This window comes from Zea mays, chromosome 8 (assembly GCF_902167145.1).
Source record: "Zea mays cultivar B73 chromosome 8, Zm-B73-REFERENCE-NAM-5.0, whole genome shotgun sequence".
NCBI classification, from domain to species: Eukaryota; Viridiplantae; Streptophyta; class Magnoliopsida; order Poales; family Poaceae; genus Zea; species Zea mays.
The window spans coordinates 170,398,511-170,415,390 of record NC_050103.1 but is presented as its reverse complement, the minus strand read 5'-3'; the positions used below and the strand labels follow the sequence as shown (position 1 = coordinate 170,415,390).

Here is a 16,880-nt window from a genome sequence, read left to right as displayed (position 1 = left end):
CGGGACTGCCACGTCACGAAGCTCGGCGCCATAGCCTATGGCGCCGAGCTGTGTTACCTCGGCGCCACATGCTGTGGCGCCGAGCTTCGGGTCCAAACGTGCAAATAAAATTTCTGGTGGTCCAAACGTAAATTTTTTACTCGAAAGGGGCTAAAAAAACAAAAATCCCCCCCCCCCCCCCCCCCCCCCCCGTGTCGCAGCTTTACCGCATTCATCTTTTCAGCACCTCTTGGCTCCTGGGGCACTGCACTTCTTTATACAGTGTCTGGAGTCTGGACTTCACAGGATGCTCATTGTAATTGGAAAGATTCTTCATTCTTCTACTGCAGATAAAAGGATAGTCATTGTCAGTCAGGAGCCTGCCTTGAGCTGAGATGTATGCATGGGGTATATATGGTGTGCATGGACCATCTGTGCAAATTGGAAAGATGTCGACAAAAAATAATAATTCCAAAAAAGAATATCATGACAAAAACACCGGTGATGGACGACACAGGTTAGGTTGGTGTTTTGTTTTCTTCCTTGGTAGTGCCAGAGTTCAATGGATTTTGCTTTTCTTTCCAAGTACAACACAGAGAGTCCAGGTACCTTCCAGTTCTGCATTTTTTTTTTGGAATCGTTAGCTTCACTCGTCTATCATTCTGTGAGATGGATAAATCTACAAGTGGTTAACTGCTTCATGTCATGTACAGACTGAACTACTCAAGACATAAAAGCTGCCTACATAGATTAACTGATTATTCCCTCTTCTGATCTAGACCTTATCCCTTCTTACATACAGAGATAAAATATTTGCAAAAACATTGTACATTCTATAATCTACAGGTACAAAAGTGTGTGGAAAAAAAAAGGGGCAGCAGCCCGCTACCATCTGAATCCCTCTGCCCCCGCGCCCCCTGGGCGTGGCGGTGTTCTACTGACGGTCCGCGGGAAAAATTAAAAAAAAAAATTGGCAGACTACCAGCGATCACGGCGACGACACTGAAGCGGCTGAACTCTCGTCGTCGTCGTCGGAGAACCCAGCTCTCAAAGCATGAAGCCGCGGGAACAGCTGCGGCGTCGTTGGGTTAACCGGCACGGGGAAGTGGCGCACGGAGCTGGCGATGGTACGCTCGTTGACCCTGCCCACTTCCCTGCAGACCTGGTCGAGGACCGCGAGGAAGTCCCTGACGACCATGAAGATCCTGAACGGGTGGGCCTCCTCCTTGGCGGAGTCGCCGTGGAAGTACTCGGTGATCTCCTTCACGAGCGACAGCGCCACGCTCTCCTGGCACTGGATCCTGATTATCTCGTCGTCCGCCTTCTTCAGGAACCTCTGCATCCTGTCGTGGAACCGCCACGCGCCGTCCCTTGACTCCGTCCCTTCGTTCTTCAGCCGCAGCACCACCTCGGTGACCTTCTCTATTCCTCCGGCGAGTTTGGTGACGTAGCTGCTCAGCACGTCCGAGTCCATGCCGGCTGCCTTCTTCACGCTGCTCAGCTCGTTGGCGAGGCCGGCCACTGCCTGGAGGCCTAGCTTCTTGCACTCGAGCTCTTCTCGCAGAGGGTTCGCCTGGGTTCTTGGGGTTGTTTGGGCGCTGGCGGACTGACGGGAGCCCTCCGTCCGGATGATCTCCTGCACGACGAAGTGCAGAAGGGTCGTGTGTCCGTCGGTGCCTTTGACGTCAACCAGTTTGAGCAGAGTGTCGAGCTTGAACGCGTGCGCGTCCCCGCGGTTTGTGCCAACGTTCATCCTGTTGCCGGTCTTGAGAACTGCTTCAAGTAGCTTAAGAAATAGTCTGCTGCTTCTAAGCTCGTCGCAAGCAGCCTGCAGGTAAGAAAGAAAAAGGAATTAGGTTGAGGAAACATACTGAAAAGACTAAAAAATTCTGTTATTTCTATGCACAATAGCATAGGAAGTAGATGAAATGGTGCTAACATAACGCTCACCTCGAGGGTCTCGAACGACTTCTTCAAGTAATTGACCTCTGAATCGAAGTTCGCGATGTATAGCATCGCATCAACTCTTTTGAAGGCAAAAGGCACATCAAGCACTGCCTTGAGGAACTTCTCAGCTGGGTTAAGCTTGACTGGAGAAGTCTCCTCTTCGAATTCTCTCAGTTTGATCTCCTCTTCCTTGGTAGGAGCCATCTTCAGCAAGGTCTCCAGTAGTTCTGCTCCAAAGTTCTCCGTGTTACCTGAAGGACAGGCGTGGTGAATCGGTTAACACATTGGTGAAGTGAAGCCCATACAGTGGAAAATGTAGAGCTACTAGTACATCTTCAGCAATATAAAAGTGAAAGAATTCTAGCCCAAAAAACTCCAAGTTCTGCAAGAATACAACAGGCTTGCAGTGGTTTCCACAAAAAGTCGTGATAAACGACTGAAACATGGAAGCTCCTAATATGAAGCAATTTCTCCAACGTTCTTCACATGCTCACTAGTCACTGCAGATATAACTCGCTGTACCTATTCCACATGCCTGAAGCAACCCGTGATTCTCAGCATAAATGGACCAGCAGCAATTCCAGCAACGACTCTCAAACGGCTCTATGCTGGCATTCACTTCATTCACACGAACTTATTAAAAGCCCAACCATACTATACGGACAAGCATGGCTAAATATGGTCACGAGCAAAATTAATCCCATGCCATCGCGAAAACAGTGAACACCGGTGTAGCATGTATGCAGCGAATCAAAATGGCTGATTTTGTTTACCTTCACAGAGCGCGTCGCAGACCTCTTCCTTGGTCACATTCAGCGCGCGCAGCAAGATGGCAATGTTCTGCGCCTTCTTCGGATCTAGCACCTTGTTCTCGGCCCTGGGCGTCGGCAGCACCGGCCTCCTCGTGGCCTCCTTGGCCGGCGCATTGGCTGGGTTGCAAATGAACAGCGTCTCGATCATCTCCTCGTTCACCCTGCAGGAATTCAGTGAAACTTCTCAGGACACCGACCACGAACGACCGAACCATCTGGAAAGGATGGCAAGTTTTCGCGGAGCTCTCACTGGAATGAGCTGGACTTGAGCTGATCCCACACCATGACGCGGTCGGAGCTGGCCCGGACCTTGTCCCAGTGCAGCGGCTTCAGCTTCGGCCGTGGCGTCGTGTCCTCCGACTTGTCGCCTTGGTCGGAGCTCTCGGGCGGACGGCTTGAGAACGCATCGGTGGGTGCAGGGACGCTCCTGAAGTTGGCAGCTTGTGGTGGCGGCGACAGTGCCGGCGAACGGGTTTCTTTGGACGTGTCGGGCTTCCGGACACGGCTCTCCCAGTAGCCCACCGGCGGCGGCGGTGGTGGTGGCGGAGGAGGAGGAGGTGGCGGCGGTGGCCCTACAGCCGGAGCCGGAGGTGGCCGTGGCGTGTGTGTGCTCGTCGGTAGGGATGGTGGCTGGGCGAGGAATGGGTTTGTTTCGATGGTGTCGGTGCTGGATCTGGGAGCTGGTTTGTCGTTTAGTGGAGAGCATGGTGGCGATGGGGACGGCGGTTTCCGACGAGGAGGTGGCGGTGGTGGCAGTGTCGGTGCGAAGGGAGGCGGCGGGGGCGGGGGCGGAGGAACCGGCGGGAGCACGACGACGCGCGCGCTTTCCGACCTTGACTTGACGGAGCGGCGGGCGGACTCGCCCGGGCTGGAGAAGGCGGGCGGCGAGGCGGGCGCGGGGGACAGCGTCGCCCCCGGCGAAGATGGGTACGACGGCGTGCTGAGGGCCGACCCAGGGGACGGAGTCCTGGAGCGGTCCCGCGCTTCAAGGGCCGCCTGCACTGCCGTCGCTAGCGTCCTGCGCGAGCTGGAGGTCTCCTTTGTCGATGATCCTCGCGGCGAGTAGAACTCTTCTTCTCCGGACGACGGGGAGGCCCCGCCGGGGCTCCTCGACGGCGCCGGCGCGCGCTGGCGCGCCAGCGGCGGGAGCGGGCGGAGCTCGGGCGACCCGCCCGAGCTCCGGGACTCCTCGTCGCCGGACGACGTCGTGTCGCTGCTCCTCTCGTCCGCCCTGCTCGCCAGTGTCCCCACGTAGAGGAACTCGGCGGAGGTAGCCGGCGCCATGGCGGGCCCGCCGCCGAACTCGTCGCGCGCGAAGAGGCTCGTCCTCTCCGGGTGCAGGAACTTGGCGTCCCCGCCGCCGCCGCCGACACACCCGCCTCCTCCCCCGCGCGCCGCATTGCTCCGGCGGTGCGAGAAGAAGAAGGCGACGGACAGCCCGAGCACGGCCACCGTGAGGAGCGGCAGCAGTATGGCCGGGACGAGCTTGGAGGACTTGCTGGACCCGTGCGAGCTGCCGGCCGGAGGCGTGGCGCCGCCGGTGTTGGGGAGCACGAGAGCAGGGTACGTCGGCTGGTCCTGCCCCGCCGGCGCCGGGGGCGGGGGCGGGGGCGGGGGCGTCGTCACCGCCGCCGGCATCGTGGGGAAGAACGGCGGCGGCGCGGTCGGCTGCCCGGGCTGGTTCGGGACGAAGAAGGGCTGGTGGAGCTGCCTCCTCGCGGTCGCGGGAGCGTCGGCGCCGTTGCCTCCATCGACGCAGCAAGTGGTGGCGAGCAAGATGGGTAACAGCAGCCGCGAGAATTGCCGGGGAGATGGCATTGCGATGGAAGGAGGGGCAGGTAGAAGAGCGAGCAACAGCAAAAGCTGCGTCTGTATGGCGTAGTGTGTGTGATCGAGAGATCTCCGAGGAGAGAGAGAGGGAGAGCCAGAGAGGAGCGAGGAGGGAGAGAGGACGGTGTTGTAGTGGATCGATACAGCTTACATGGAGGAGGTGGAGTATTTTGGACTTGTCGACGACCTCTTCCTCCCTCCGCTCGCTCGTCTTCCACTTGCACTCTTCTCGGTGTGATTGTGATCCTTTTATTCCGCTTTTGATTAGTAGATGGTCTTTTGTGCGTTTAGTGCAAAAGGCACGTGGGTTAGCCACTGCTAGTGCTGGTTTTAGTTGTTGTGAACTGTGTACGATGGTGGTGGTGGTTGAAGAGCTTGCCTGGTTTGTTCTCATTCCTCGGCCATTTTCTCGGCTGCGCAAAGTAAACTAATGGAAGGAGGAAGGTTGTCGCAGAACAGAAGGGTACAAGAGGAGCAAATAGGAAGTGTGCAAGATCACACACAAATAAATATTGGGCACCGGGGTTTCTGTATTTGTTATACGCACCTCTTTTACTATGTGCGGAAGTGGGGGCACCGTATGGATCTTCCTCACCTTTTAATAGAGTTCTTAAACTGTCTCCAACTCTCCATCATCTTACTCATTTCACCTTCTATGTTATCTCATATTTTAATCTTTACTTTATAAAAAATGTAGTCTACACTATAAAATAATGTTTTATACTACTATATACATGATGTGGTGATGAAATCAGTCCCACGTCAATCTTTTGTTGTTGCTTTTGAACTCGATGCGCACTCGTAAAATCGTATAAAAGTCGTCATTTGGTTTGTTGTGTGCATAATGTCGGTGTTTCGAAACCCGGGAGGTCCTGGACCGACGAGTGAATCGTCGCCGCGTGCCCCAGCCCAGATGGGTCGACGCGAGGCGGAACGCGAAGGGGGGAAAGGATGCAGCCGGAGGGAGGCATGCGTGAGAGAGTGGATCCCGCGGCCTTCGTGTTAGCCCCGCGCCTGAGTCGGGTGCGCTTGCAGTAGGGGGATACAAGCGTCCACGCGGGAGTGGGAGCGAGCGGCCTTGCGCGAGCGCCGTCCCGTCCTTCTCCGCGCGGGCCAACCAACCCCCTGTAAGAGGGCCCTAGTCCTCCCTTTTATAGGCGTAAGGAGAGGATCCAGGTGTACAACGGGGAGTGTAGCAATGTGCTAACGTGTCTAGCGGTGGAGAGCTAGCGCCCTAAGTACATGCCATCGTGGCAGCCGGAGAGGTCTTGGCACCCAGTTCGCGTGGTGTCGTGGCTGTCGGAGGAGTGCTGGAGCCTGGCGGGAGGACAGCTGTTGGGGCTGTCGAGTCCTTGCTGACGTCCTCTTGCTTCCGTAAGGGGGCTGAGAGTCGCCGTCGTCACAGGGCATGCGGGGCGCCATCATTACTCGCATGGTGGAGCGAGCCAGATGGGACGCCGGTCTGGTTCCCCGTAGCCCGAGTCAGCTCGGGGTAGGGTAATGATGGCGCTTCCTGTTGACGTGGTCGGTCCATGCCCTAGGCTGGGCGAGGTGGAGGCTCCTCCGAGGTCGAGGTCGAGCCCCCAGGTCGGGCGAGGCGGAGTTCGTCGTCTTCCGGGGTTGAGCCCATGTCCGAGCCCTGGGGTCGGGCGAGGCGGAGTTTGCCGTCTTCCGGGGCTGAGCCCGAGTCCGAGCCCTGGGGTCGGGCGAGGCGGAGTTCGCCGTCTTCCGGGGCTGAGCCCGAGTCCGAGCCCTGGGTCGGGCGGAGCGGAGTTCGCCGTCTTCCGGGGCTGAGCCCGAGTCCGAGCCCTGCGTCGGGCGGAGCGGAGTTCGCCGTCTTCCGGGGCTGAGCCCGAGTCTGAGCCCTGGGTCGGGCGAGGCGGAGTTCGCCGTCTTCCGGGGCTGAGCCCGAGTCCGAGCCCTAGGTTGGCGCGGAGCGGAGTTCGCCATCTTCCGGGGCTGAGCCCGAGTCCGAGCCCTGGGTCGGGCGAGGCGGAGTTTCCTAAGACGCCCGAGGCCGGCCTTGGCTGCTGTCAACCTCACTCTGTCGGGTGGCTCAGTAGTCGGAGCGGCGCAGGCGGCGCTGTCCTCTTGTCAGACCGGTCAGTAGAGCGGCAAAGTGACTGCGATCACTTTCGGCTCTGTCGACTGGTGGGCGTGCGTCAGGATAAAGGTGTCAGGCCACCTTTTCATTAAATGCCCCTGCGATTTGGTCGGTCGGCGTGGCGATGTGGCCAAGGTTGCTTCTCGGTGAAGACTGGGCCTCGGGCGAGCTGACAGTGTGCCCGTTGCTGGAGGGGGGTCCTCGGGCGAGACGTAGGTTCTCCGGGGTCGGCTTCCCTTGCCCGAGGCTAGGCTCGGGCGAGGCACGATCGTGTCCCTTGAATGGACCGATCCTTGATTTAATCGCACCCATCAGGCCTTTGCAGCTTTGTGCTGATGGGGGTTACCAGCTGAGATTTAGGGGTCTTAAGGGTACCACTAATTATGGTCCCCGACAGTAGCCCCCGAGCCTCCAAGGGAGTACTAATACTCGCTTGGAGGCTTTTGCCGCACTTTTTTACAAGGGGACCAGCCTTTTTCGGTTGCATTCTGTTCCGGTGGGTGCGCGCGAGCGCACCCGCTGGGTGTAGCCCCCGAGGCCTCGGAGGAGTAGTTTTACTTCTTCGAGGTCTTAGTGCGTTTCACAACGCTTCGGCTGGTCTAGTTGTTCCCTCATGCGAGCTGGCCGTAGCCCGAGTGCACGGTCGGGTCCCAAGTTCTCGGGTTGGTATGTTGACGCTGTCAACGGTTTGGCCGGAGCCGGGTTTGCGAGAGCAGCCCCCGAGCCTCTGCACAGGGCGAGAGGACGGTCAAGGACATACTCGTCTTTTTTACATACGCCCCTGCGTCGCCTTTCCGCAAGGAGGAGGGGGGGAAAGCGCCATGTTGCCCTCGGAGGGCACCGAACATGGTGTTTCCGGTGAGCTGCTGGCGGGTAATCCGAGCGGACGCCCGTGCCCCATTTACTAGGGGTCGGCTAGAGGCCCGGAGGCGCGCTCCAAAAGTACCTACGGGTGATCTGCCGGACTCGGTCCCCTTTGACGGGGTCCGAGGGCTCGATGCCTCCCTCTGATGGGATTCCATTAGAAGATCACTCCTGCTGGTCTCGGAAATGTCCTAGGGTACCTCGGGAGCGTAGCCCGAGCCTTGGTTATGTATCGAACGTACCTAGGGTCATCCCTCGCTCTGTGTCCGAGGCGACTGTGAACCCTTCGAGGGCCAGCCTACGAACCCCTGATCAGTAATGGGCACGGAGCCCGAGCGGCCTGAGGCGGCCGTTGAACCCTTCGAGGGGCCAGCCATCAAACCTCTGACCAGTAGTGGGTGCAGAACCCAATCGATCTGAGGCGGCCGTTGAACCCCCCCCCCCCCCCGAGGGGCCAGCCTTCGAACCTCTGATCAGTAGGGAGGCTCGGAGCCTGTTTCCTTCACGGAGAAGGGTCCTTTTCGGGGTATCCCCCTTTCTCGGTCGAAGTCGAATGACGTGGCGTACCTTTTTTGACGTGGTTATTATGGCGAAGGCGAAGCGTCGCTTGCTTCTCCCGCCTGAGGCACCGCCTATCCCGCCGCGGAGTTAATGCGACGGGGCGAGTGGTTTGCGAGGCGGTCGTTGCGCGTGTGCGCGCCGTTCGAGGAACGGATCACGGGCGCGCCGTCTTCACGCCGCGAGAGAGGGCTCCCTCGCTGCCCCAGGATGGGATGTGAGCTTGGCTGACGACGTGACCGCTGCTTCTGCCCGCCTGTCACCGCCATTACTGCCGGCCCATTTTTGACCGCATTTGACCGTCGCGCTTGGCTGGCACTGCAGGGTTGCCTCGAGTCGCGGTATTGACTCCACAGTCGAGGAGGCGCGGTAGTGGCGCGAGTGGCGGTGCAGTTGCTCACACGTAGCAACCGGTGCGCCGGTTGCATGACGCGTGGGCCTGGACCTCCATGCTGGGCTCGTTGGAGTCGAAGGGGCGCGCCCACTTGTTACGGTTGCTTTGGTCGGTGTAGGCCCTCGCCCTCGGGGAACCGTATTCTAGGTCTGTGGGCAAGATGGCCTCGGCCCCATAGACTAGAAAGAACGATGTGAAGCCCGTGGCTCGGCTCGGCGTTGTCCTCAGACTCCAGACCACCGAGGGGAGATCCTTCATCCACCGCTTGCCGAACTTGTTGAGGTCGTTGTAGATCCGAGGCTTGAGTCCTTGCAGGATCATGTCGTTGGCCCGCTCCACTTGCCCATTCGTCATGGGGTGTGCCACGGCAGCCCAGTCCACCCGGATGTGGTGATCCTCGCAGAAGTCCAGGAACTTTCTGCCGATGAACTGGGTACCGTTGTCGGTGATGATGGAGTTCGGGACCCCAAAGCGATGGATGATGTTGGTGAAGAACGCCACCGCCTGTTCGGACCTAATGTTGTTTAGGGGTCGGACCTCGATCCACTTGGAGAATTTGTCGATGGCGACCAACAGGTGCGTGTAGCCCCCGGGTGCCTTCTGCAAGGGGCCAACGAGGTCCAGACCCCACACAGCAAACGGCCAGGTGATGGGTATGGTCTGCAGAGCCTGAGCGGGCAGGTGGGTCTGCCTCGCGTAGAACTGACACCCTTCGCAGGTGCGGACAATTCTAGTAGCGTCGGCCACCGCCGTCGGCCAGTAGAATCCTTGTCGGAAGGCGTTTCCAACGAGGGTTCGAGGTGCTGCGTGATGGCCGCAAGCCCCCGAGTGTATCTCTTGCAAGAGCTCCTGGCCTTCGGCGATGGAAATGCATCGCTGGAGGATGCCTGAGGGGCTGCGGTGGTAGAGCTCCTTCCCATCTCCGAGCAAGACGAAAGACTTGGCGCGCCGCGCCAACCGCCGAGCTTCGACTTGGTCGAGGGGTAGCCCCCCTCGGTGGAGATATTGCAAGTACAGGGTCTGCCAGCTTTGATTAGGCGTGACCTCGCTCGGTTCCCCCTCGACGCGCAGTGCCTCACCCTCGGGGGCCGAGGGTACCTCGGGCTGAGTCGAGGGTACCTCGGACCGTGCCGAGGGTACCTCGGACTGAGCCGAGGATACCTCGGACTCAGCCGAAGGTGCCTCGGGCGGAGCCGAAGGTGCCTCGGGCTCGGGCGTGTCCTCGGTCTTGACGGAGGGTCGATGCAGGTCTCGGGAGAATACGTCCGGGGGAACTGTTGTTCGTCCCGAGGCTATTTTAGCCAGCTCGTCCGCAGTCTCGTTGTAGCATCGGGCGATGTGGTTGAGCTCGAGCCCGTAGAACTTGTCTTCCAGGCGCCGAACCTCATCGCAGTAGGCTTCCATCTTCGGGTCGCGGCAGTGGGAGTTCTTCATGACTTGGTCGATGACGAGCTGCGAGTCACCGCGAGCGTAGAGGCGTCGGACCCCTAGCTCGATGGCGATTCGCAACCCGTTTACCAGAGCCTCGTACTCAGCCACGTTGTTGGACGCCAGGAAGTGGAGGCGTAGCACGTAGCGTAGGTGCTTCCCGAGGGGCGAGACGAAGAGGAGGCCTGCGCCGACCCCCGTCTTCATCAGCGACCCGTCGAAAAACATGGTCCAGAGCTCTGGTTGGATCGGAGCTGTCGGGAGCTGGGTGTCGGCCCATTCAGCCACGAAGTCCGCCAAGACCTGGGACTTGATGGCCTTCCGAGGGGCGAACGAGATCGTCTCGCCCATGATCTCCACCGCCCACTTCGCAATTCTACTCGAGGCCTCTTGGGACTGGATGATCTCTCCCAGGGGGAAGGATGACACCACAGTCACCGGATGAGACTCGAAGTAGTGCCGCAACTTCCGTCGTGTCAGGATCACCGCGTACAGCAGTTTCTGGATTTGCGGGTAGCAGATCTTGGTCTCGGACAGTACCTCACTGATGAAGTAGACTGGCCTCTGGACGGGCAATGCATGCCCTTCTTCTCGTCTCTCAACCACGATCGCGGTGCTAACCACCTGGGTGGTTGCGGCGACGTAGATCAAGAGGGCTTCTCCGGCAGCGGGGGGCACCAAGATGGGCGCGTTCGTGAGGAGCGCCTTTAGGTTCTCGAGGGCTTCCTCGGCCTCGGGGGTCCAAGCGAAGCACTCAGCTTTCCTTAAGAGGCGGTACAGAGGCAGACCTCTTTTGCCGAGGCAGGAGATGAAGCGGCTCAGAGCCGTGAGACATCCCATGACCCTCTGTACGCCTTTCAAGTCCTTGATTGGCCCCATGCTGGTGATGGCTGCAATCTTCTCCGGGTTGGCTTCCATGCCCCGCTCGGAGACGATGAACCCCAAGAGCATGCCTCGGGTGACCTCGAAGACACACTTTTCGGGATTAAGCTTCACACCTTTCGCCTTGAGACATCGGAATGTCGCTTCAAGGTCGGAAAGGAGGTCAGAGGCTTTCCTCGTCTTGACTACGATGTCATCGACGTAGGCCTCGACCGTTCGGTCGATGTGTTCGCCAAACACATGGTTCATGCATCGCTGGTACGTTGCCCCCGCATTCCTCAAACCAAACGGCATTGTAACATAGCAGTACATGCCGAAGGGTGTGATGAATGAAGTCGCGAGCTGGTCGGACTCTTTCATCCTGATCTGATGATACCCTGAGTAGGCATCGAGGAAAGACAGGGTTTCACACCCAGTAGTGGAATCCACGATCTGATCGATGCGAGGCAGAGGGTAGGGAACCTTCGGACATGCTTTGTTTAGACCAGTGTAGTCTACACACATCCACCATTTCCCCCCTTTCTTTCTCACAAGCACAGGGTTGGCAAGCCATTCGGGATGTGAAAGGGAATTAGGCTTACACCTAGTCCCTAATTAATTTTGGTGGTTGAATTGCCCAACACAAATATTTGGACAAACTAGTTTGCTCTAGTGTATAAGTTATACAGGTGCCCACGGTTCACTCTTAGCCAATAAAAAGACCAAGTATTGGGTTCAACAAAGGAGCAAGGGACAACCGAAGGCACCTCTGGTGTGGCGCACCGGACTGTCCGGTGTGCCACCGGACATGTCCGGTGCACCAGAGGACTCCGACTTCAAACTCGTCACCTTCGGGAAATTCCAGAGGCGACTCCGCTATAATTCACCGGACTGTCCGGTGTACACCGGACAGTGTCCGGTGCTCCAAGGAAGAGCGGCCTCCGGAACTCGCCAGCCTCGGGATTTCACTTCGGCTACCCCGCTATAATTCACCGGACTGTCCGGTGTAACAGTGGGGCAACGGCTATTTCGGCGCCAACGGCTACCTGCGACGCATTAAATGCGCGCGCTGCGCGCGCAGAGGTCAGGCACGCCCATTCTAGCGCACCGGAAAATCTACAGTGCATGTCCGGTGCACCACCGGACATCCAGGCGGGCCCAGAAGTCAGAGCTCCAACGGTCGGAACCCGACGGCTTTGGTGACGTGGCTGTCGCACCGGACATGTCCGGTGTGCACCGGACTGTCCGGTGCGCCATCGAACAGACAGCCTCACCAAACGACTAGTTTGGTGGTTGGGGCTATAAATACCCCCAACCACCCCACATTCAAGTCATCCAAGTTTTCCACTTCTCAACTACTTACAAGAGCTCTAGCATTCAATTCTAGAGACACCAAAGAGATCAAATCCTCTCCAAATTCCACACAACACTCTAGTGATTAGAGAGAGAGATTTGCTTGTGTTCTTTCGAGCTCTTGCGCTTGGATTGCTTTCTTCTTTCTTGATTTCTTCTTGCGATCAAACTAACTTGTAATTGAGGCAAGAGACACCAATCTTGTGGTGGTCCTTGTGGGAACTTTGTGTTCCAAGTGATTGAGAAGAGAAAGCTCACTCGGTCCGAGGGACCGTTTGAGAGAGGGTAAGGGTTGAAAGAGACCCGGCCTTTGTGGCCTCCTCAACGGGGAGTAGGTTTGAGAGAACCGAACCTCGGTAAAACAAATCCGCGTGTCTCACTTCATTATTCGCTTGCGATTTGTTTTGCACCCTCTCTCGCGGACTCGATTATATTTCTAACGCTAACCCGGCTTGTAGTTGTGATTATTTTTGAGAATTCCAGTTTCGCCCTATTCACCCCCCCTCTAGGCGACTTTCAATTGGTATCAGAGCCCGGTGCTTCATTAGAGCCTAACCGCTCGAAGTGATGTCGGGAGATCACACCAAGAGGGAGATGGAGACCGGCGACAAGCCCACTACGAGCCACGGGAGCACTTCATCGGAAGAGTCCCGCACCAAGAGGAAGGAGAAGAAGAAGGACTCCTCCAAACGGAAGGAGAAAAGATCTTCTTCCTCTCACCACAAAGAGAAGAAGGAAAAATCTTCTTCTCACAAGCCGCATCGGAGCGGGGACAAGAAAAAGAGGATGAGGAAGGTGGTCTACTACGAGGCCGATACTTCATCAACATCGACCTCCGACTCCGACGCGCCGTCCGTAACTTCTAAGCGCCAAGAGCGCAAGAAGTTTAGTAAGATCCCCTTACACTACCCTCGTACATCTAAACATACTCCATTACTTTCCGTTCCATTAGGCAAACCGCCAACCTTTGATGGCGAAGATTATGCTAGGTGGAGTGATTTAATGAAATTTCATCTAACCTCACTCCATAAAAGTATATGGAATGTTGTTGAGTTTGGAGCACAGGTACCATCCGTAGGGGATGAAGACTATGATACGGACGAAGTGGCCCAAATCGAGCACTTCAACTCTCAAGCTACAACCATACTCCTAGCCTCTCTAAGCAAGGAGGAATACAACAAGGTGCAAGGGTTGAAGAACGCAAAGGAGATTTGGGACCTACTCAAGACCGCGCACGAGGGTGATGAACTCACTAAGATCACCAAGCGGGAAACGATCGAGGGGGAGCTTGGTCGCTTCCGTCTTCGCCAAGGGGAGGAGCCACAAGATATGTACAACCGGCTCAAAACCTTGGTGAACCAAGTGCGCAACCTCGGGAGCAAGAAATGGGATGACCACGAGGTGGTTAAGGTTATTTTGAGATCACTTATTTTCCTTAACCCTACTCAAGTTCAATTAATTCGTGGTAATCCTAGATACACACTAATGACTCCCGAGGAAGTAATCGGGAATTTTGTGAGCTTTGAATGTATGATTAAAGGCTCAAAGAAGATCAACGAGCTTGACGAACCCTCCACGTCCGAAGCGCAACCGGTGGCATTTAAGGCGACGAAGGAGAAAAAGGAGGAGTCTACACCGAGTAGACAACCAATTGACGCCTCCAAGCTCGACAATGAGGAGATGGCTTTAATCATCAAAAGCTTTCGCCAAATCCTCAAGCAACGGAAGGGGAAGGATTACAAATCCCATTCCAAGAAGGTTTGCTACAAGTGTGGTAAGCCCGGTCATTTCATTGCAAAATGTCCTATGTCTAGTGACAGTGACAGGGGCGACGACAAGAAGGGAAAGAGGAGAGAAAAGAAGAAGTACTACAAGAAGAAGGGCGGCGATGCCCATGTTTGCCGGGAGTGGGACTCGGACGAGAGCTCCACCGACTCCTCCTCCGACGAGGACGCCGCCAACATCGCCGTCACCAAGGGACTCCTCTTCCCCAACGTCGGCCACAAGTGCCTCATGGCAAAGGACGGCAAAAGGAAGAAGGTTAAATCTAAATCCTCCACTAAATATGAATCCTCTAGTGATGATAATGCTAGTGATGAGGAAAATAATTTGTGCACCTTTTTTGCCGACCTAAACATGCAACAAAAAGAAAAATTAAATGAATTAATTAGTGCCATCCATGAGAAGGATGATCTCTTGGACTCCCAAGAGGACTTCCTAATCAAGGAAAATAAAAAGCATGTTAAGGTTAAAAATGCTTATGCTCTACAAGTTGAAAAATGTGAAAAATTATCTAGTGAGCTAAGCACTTGCCATGAGACCATTAACAACCTTAGAAATGAAAATGCTAAATTAATTGCTAAGGTTGATTCCCATGTTTGTATTTCCAATCCTAGAGATAATAATGTTGATTTGCTTGCTAGGATTGATGAATTGAATATTTCTCTTGATAGCCTTAGAATTGAAAATGAAAAGTTAATTGCTAAGGCTAAAGATTTTGATGTTTGCAATACTACCATTTCCGACCTTAGAACCAAGAATGATATGTTGCATGCTAAGGTTGTAGAACTAAAATCTTGCAAACCATCTACATCTACCATTGAGCACACTTCTATTTGTACTAGATGTAGAGATGTTGATATCAATGCTATTCATGATCACATGGCTTTAATTAAACAACAAAATGATCATATAGCAATATTAGATGCTAAAATTGCCGAGCATAACTTAGAAAATGAAAAATTTAAATTTGCTAGAACTATGCTCTATAATGGGAGATGCCCTGGCATCAAGGATGGCATTGGCTTCCAAAGGGGAGACAATGTCAAACTTAATGCCCCTCCTAAGAACTTGTCTAACTTTGTTAAGGGCAAGGCTCCCATGCCTCAGGATAACGAGGGTTACATTTTGTACCCTGTCGGTTATCCCGAGAGCAAAATTAGGAGAACTCATTCTAGGAAGTCTCACTCTGGCCCTAATCATGCTTTTATGTATAAGGGTGAGACATCTAGCTCTAGGCAACCAACCCATGCAAAGTTGCCTAGAAAGAAAACTCCTAGTGCATCAAATGAACATAGCATTTCATTTAAGACTTCTGATGCATCATATGTTTTGACTAACAAATCCGGCAAGGTAGTTGTCAAGTTTGTTGGGGGCAAACACAAGGGCTCCAAGACTTGTGTTTGGGTACCCAAAGTTCTTGTTTCTAATGCCAAAGGACCCAAAACCGTTTGGGTACCTAAAGTCAAGAACTAAAATTGTTTTGTAGGTTTATGCATCCGGGGGCTCAAGTTGGATACTCGACAGCGGGTGCACAAATCACATGACAGGGGAGAAGAAGATGTTCTCCTCATATGAGAAAAACCAAGATCCCCAACGAGCTATCACATTCGGGGATGGAAATCAAGGTTTGGTCAAAGGATTGGGTAAAATTGCTATATCACCTGACCATACTATTTCCAATGTTTTTCTTGTAGATTCTTTAGATTACAATTTGCTTTCTGTATCTCAATTATGTCAAATGGGCTACAACTGTCTCTTTACTGATGTAGGTGTCACTGTCTTTAGAAGAAGTGATGATTCAATAGCATTTAAGGGTGTGTTAGAGGGTCAGCTATACTTGGTAGATTTTGATAGAGCTGAACTCGACACATGCTTAATTGCTAAGACTAACATGGGTTGGCTCTGGCACCGCCGACTAGCCCATGTTGGAATGAAGAATCTTCATAAGCTTCTAAAGGGAGAGCACATTTTAGGACTAACAAATGTTCATTTTGAGAAAGACAGGATTTGTAGCGCATGCCAAGCAGGAAAGCAAGTTGGGTCCCAACATCCACACAAGAACATCATGACGACCGACAGGCCACTTGAGCTACTCCACATGGATCTATTCGGCCCGATTGCTTACATAAGCATCGGCGGGAGTAAGTATTGTCTTGTAATAGTGGATGATTATTCTCGCTTCACTTGGGTGTTCTTTTTGCAGGATAAATCCCATACCCAAGAGACCTTAAAGGGATTCTTGAGACGGGCTCAAAATGAGTTCGGCTTAAGGATCAAGAAAATTAGAAGCGACAACGGGACGGAGTTCAAGAGCTCTCAAATTGAAGGCTTCCTTGAGGAGGAGGACATCAAGCATGAGTTCTCTTCTCCCTACACCCCACAACAAAATGGTGTAGTGGAGAGGAAGAATCGAACTCTATTGGACATGGCAAGAACCATGCTTGATGAATACAAGACACCGGATCGGTTTTGGGCCGAGGCGGTCAACACCGCTTGCTACGCCATCAACCGGTTATATCTACACCGAATCCTCAAGAAGACATCCTATGAACTCCTAACCGGTAAAAAGCCCAATATTTCATATTTTAGAGTTTTTGGTAGCAAATGCTTTATTCTTGTTAAAAGAGGTAGAAAATCTAAATTTGCTCCTATAACTGTAGAAGGCTTTTTACTAGGATACGACTCAAACACAAGGGCATATAAAGTCTTTAACAAATCCTCAGGACTTGTTGAAGTTTCTTGTGACGTTGTGTTTGATGAGACTAACGGCTCTCAAGTAGAGCAAGTTGATCTTGATGAGATAGGTGAAGAACATGCTCCGTGCATCGCGCTAAGGAACATGTCCATTGGGGATGTGTGTCCTAAGGAATCCGAAGAGCCTTCACATGCACAAGATCAACCATCCTCCTCCACGCAAGCATCTCCACCAACTCAAATTGAGGACGAGGCTCAAGTTGATGAAGGAGAA

General features: G+C 54.4%; 1 protein-coding gene across 1 annotated transcript; it reads right to left on the bottom strand.

Annotated features, from left to right (window-relative positions):
• Positions 1 to 649: 649 nt before the first annotated feature.
• On the bottom strand, positions 650 to 4,800 carry LOC103636403 (formin-like protein 1). The gene is made up of 4 exons (XM_008658760.4): positions 2,989 to 4,800; positions 2,700 to 2,899; positions 1,930 to 2,177; positions 650 to 1,807 (listed from the first exon to the last, which is right to left on the bottom strand). The coding sequence occupies exons 1-4, from the start codon at positions 4,554 to 4,556 to the stop codon at positions 968 to 970; spliced, it is 2,856 nt and encodes a 951-aa protein (XP_008656982.2). The 5' UTR covers positions 4,557 to 4,800; the 3' UTR covers positions 650 to 967.
• Between the last annotated feature and the right edge of the window lie 12,080 nt (positions 4,801 to 16,880).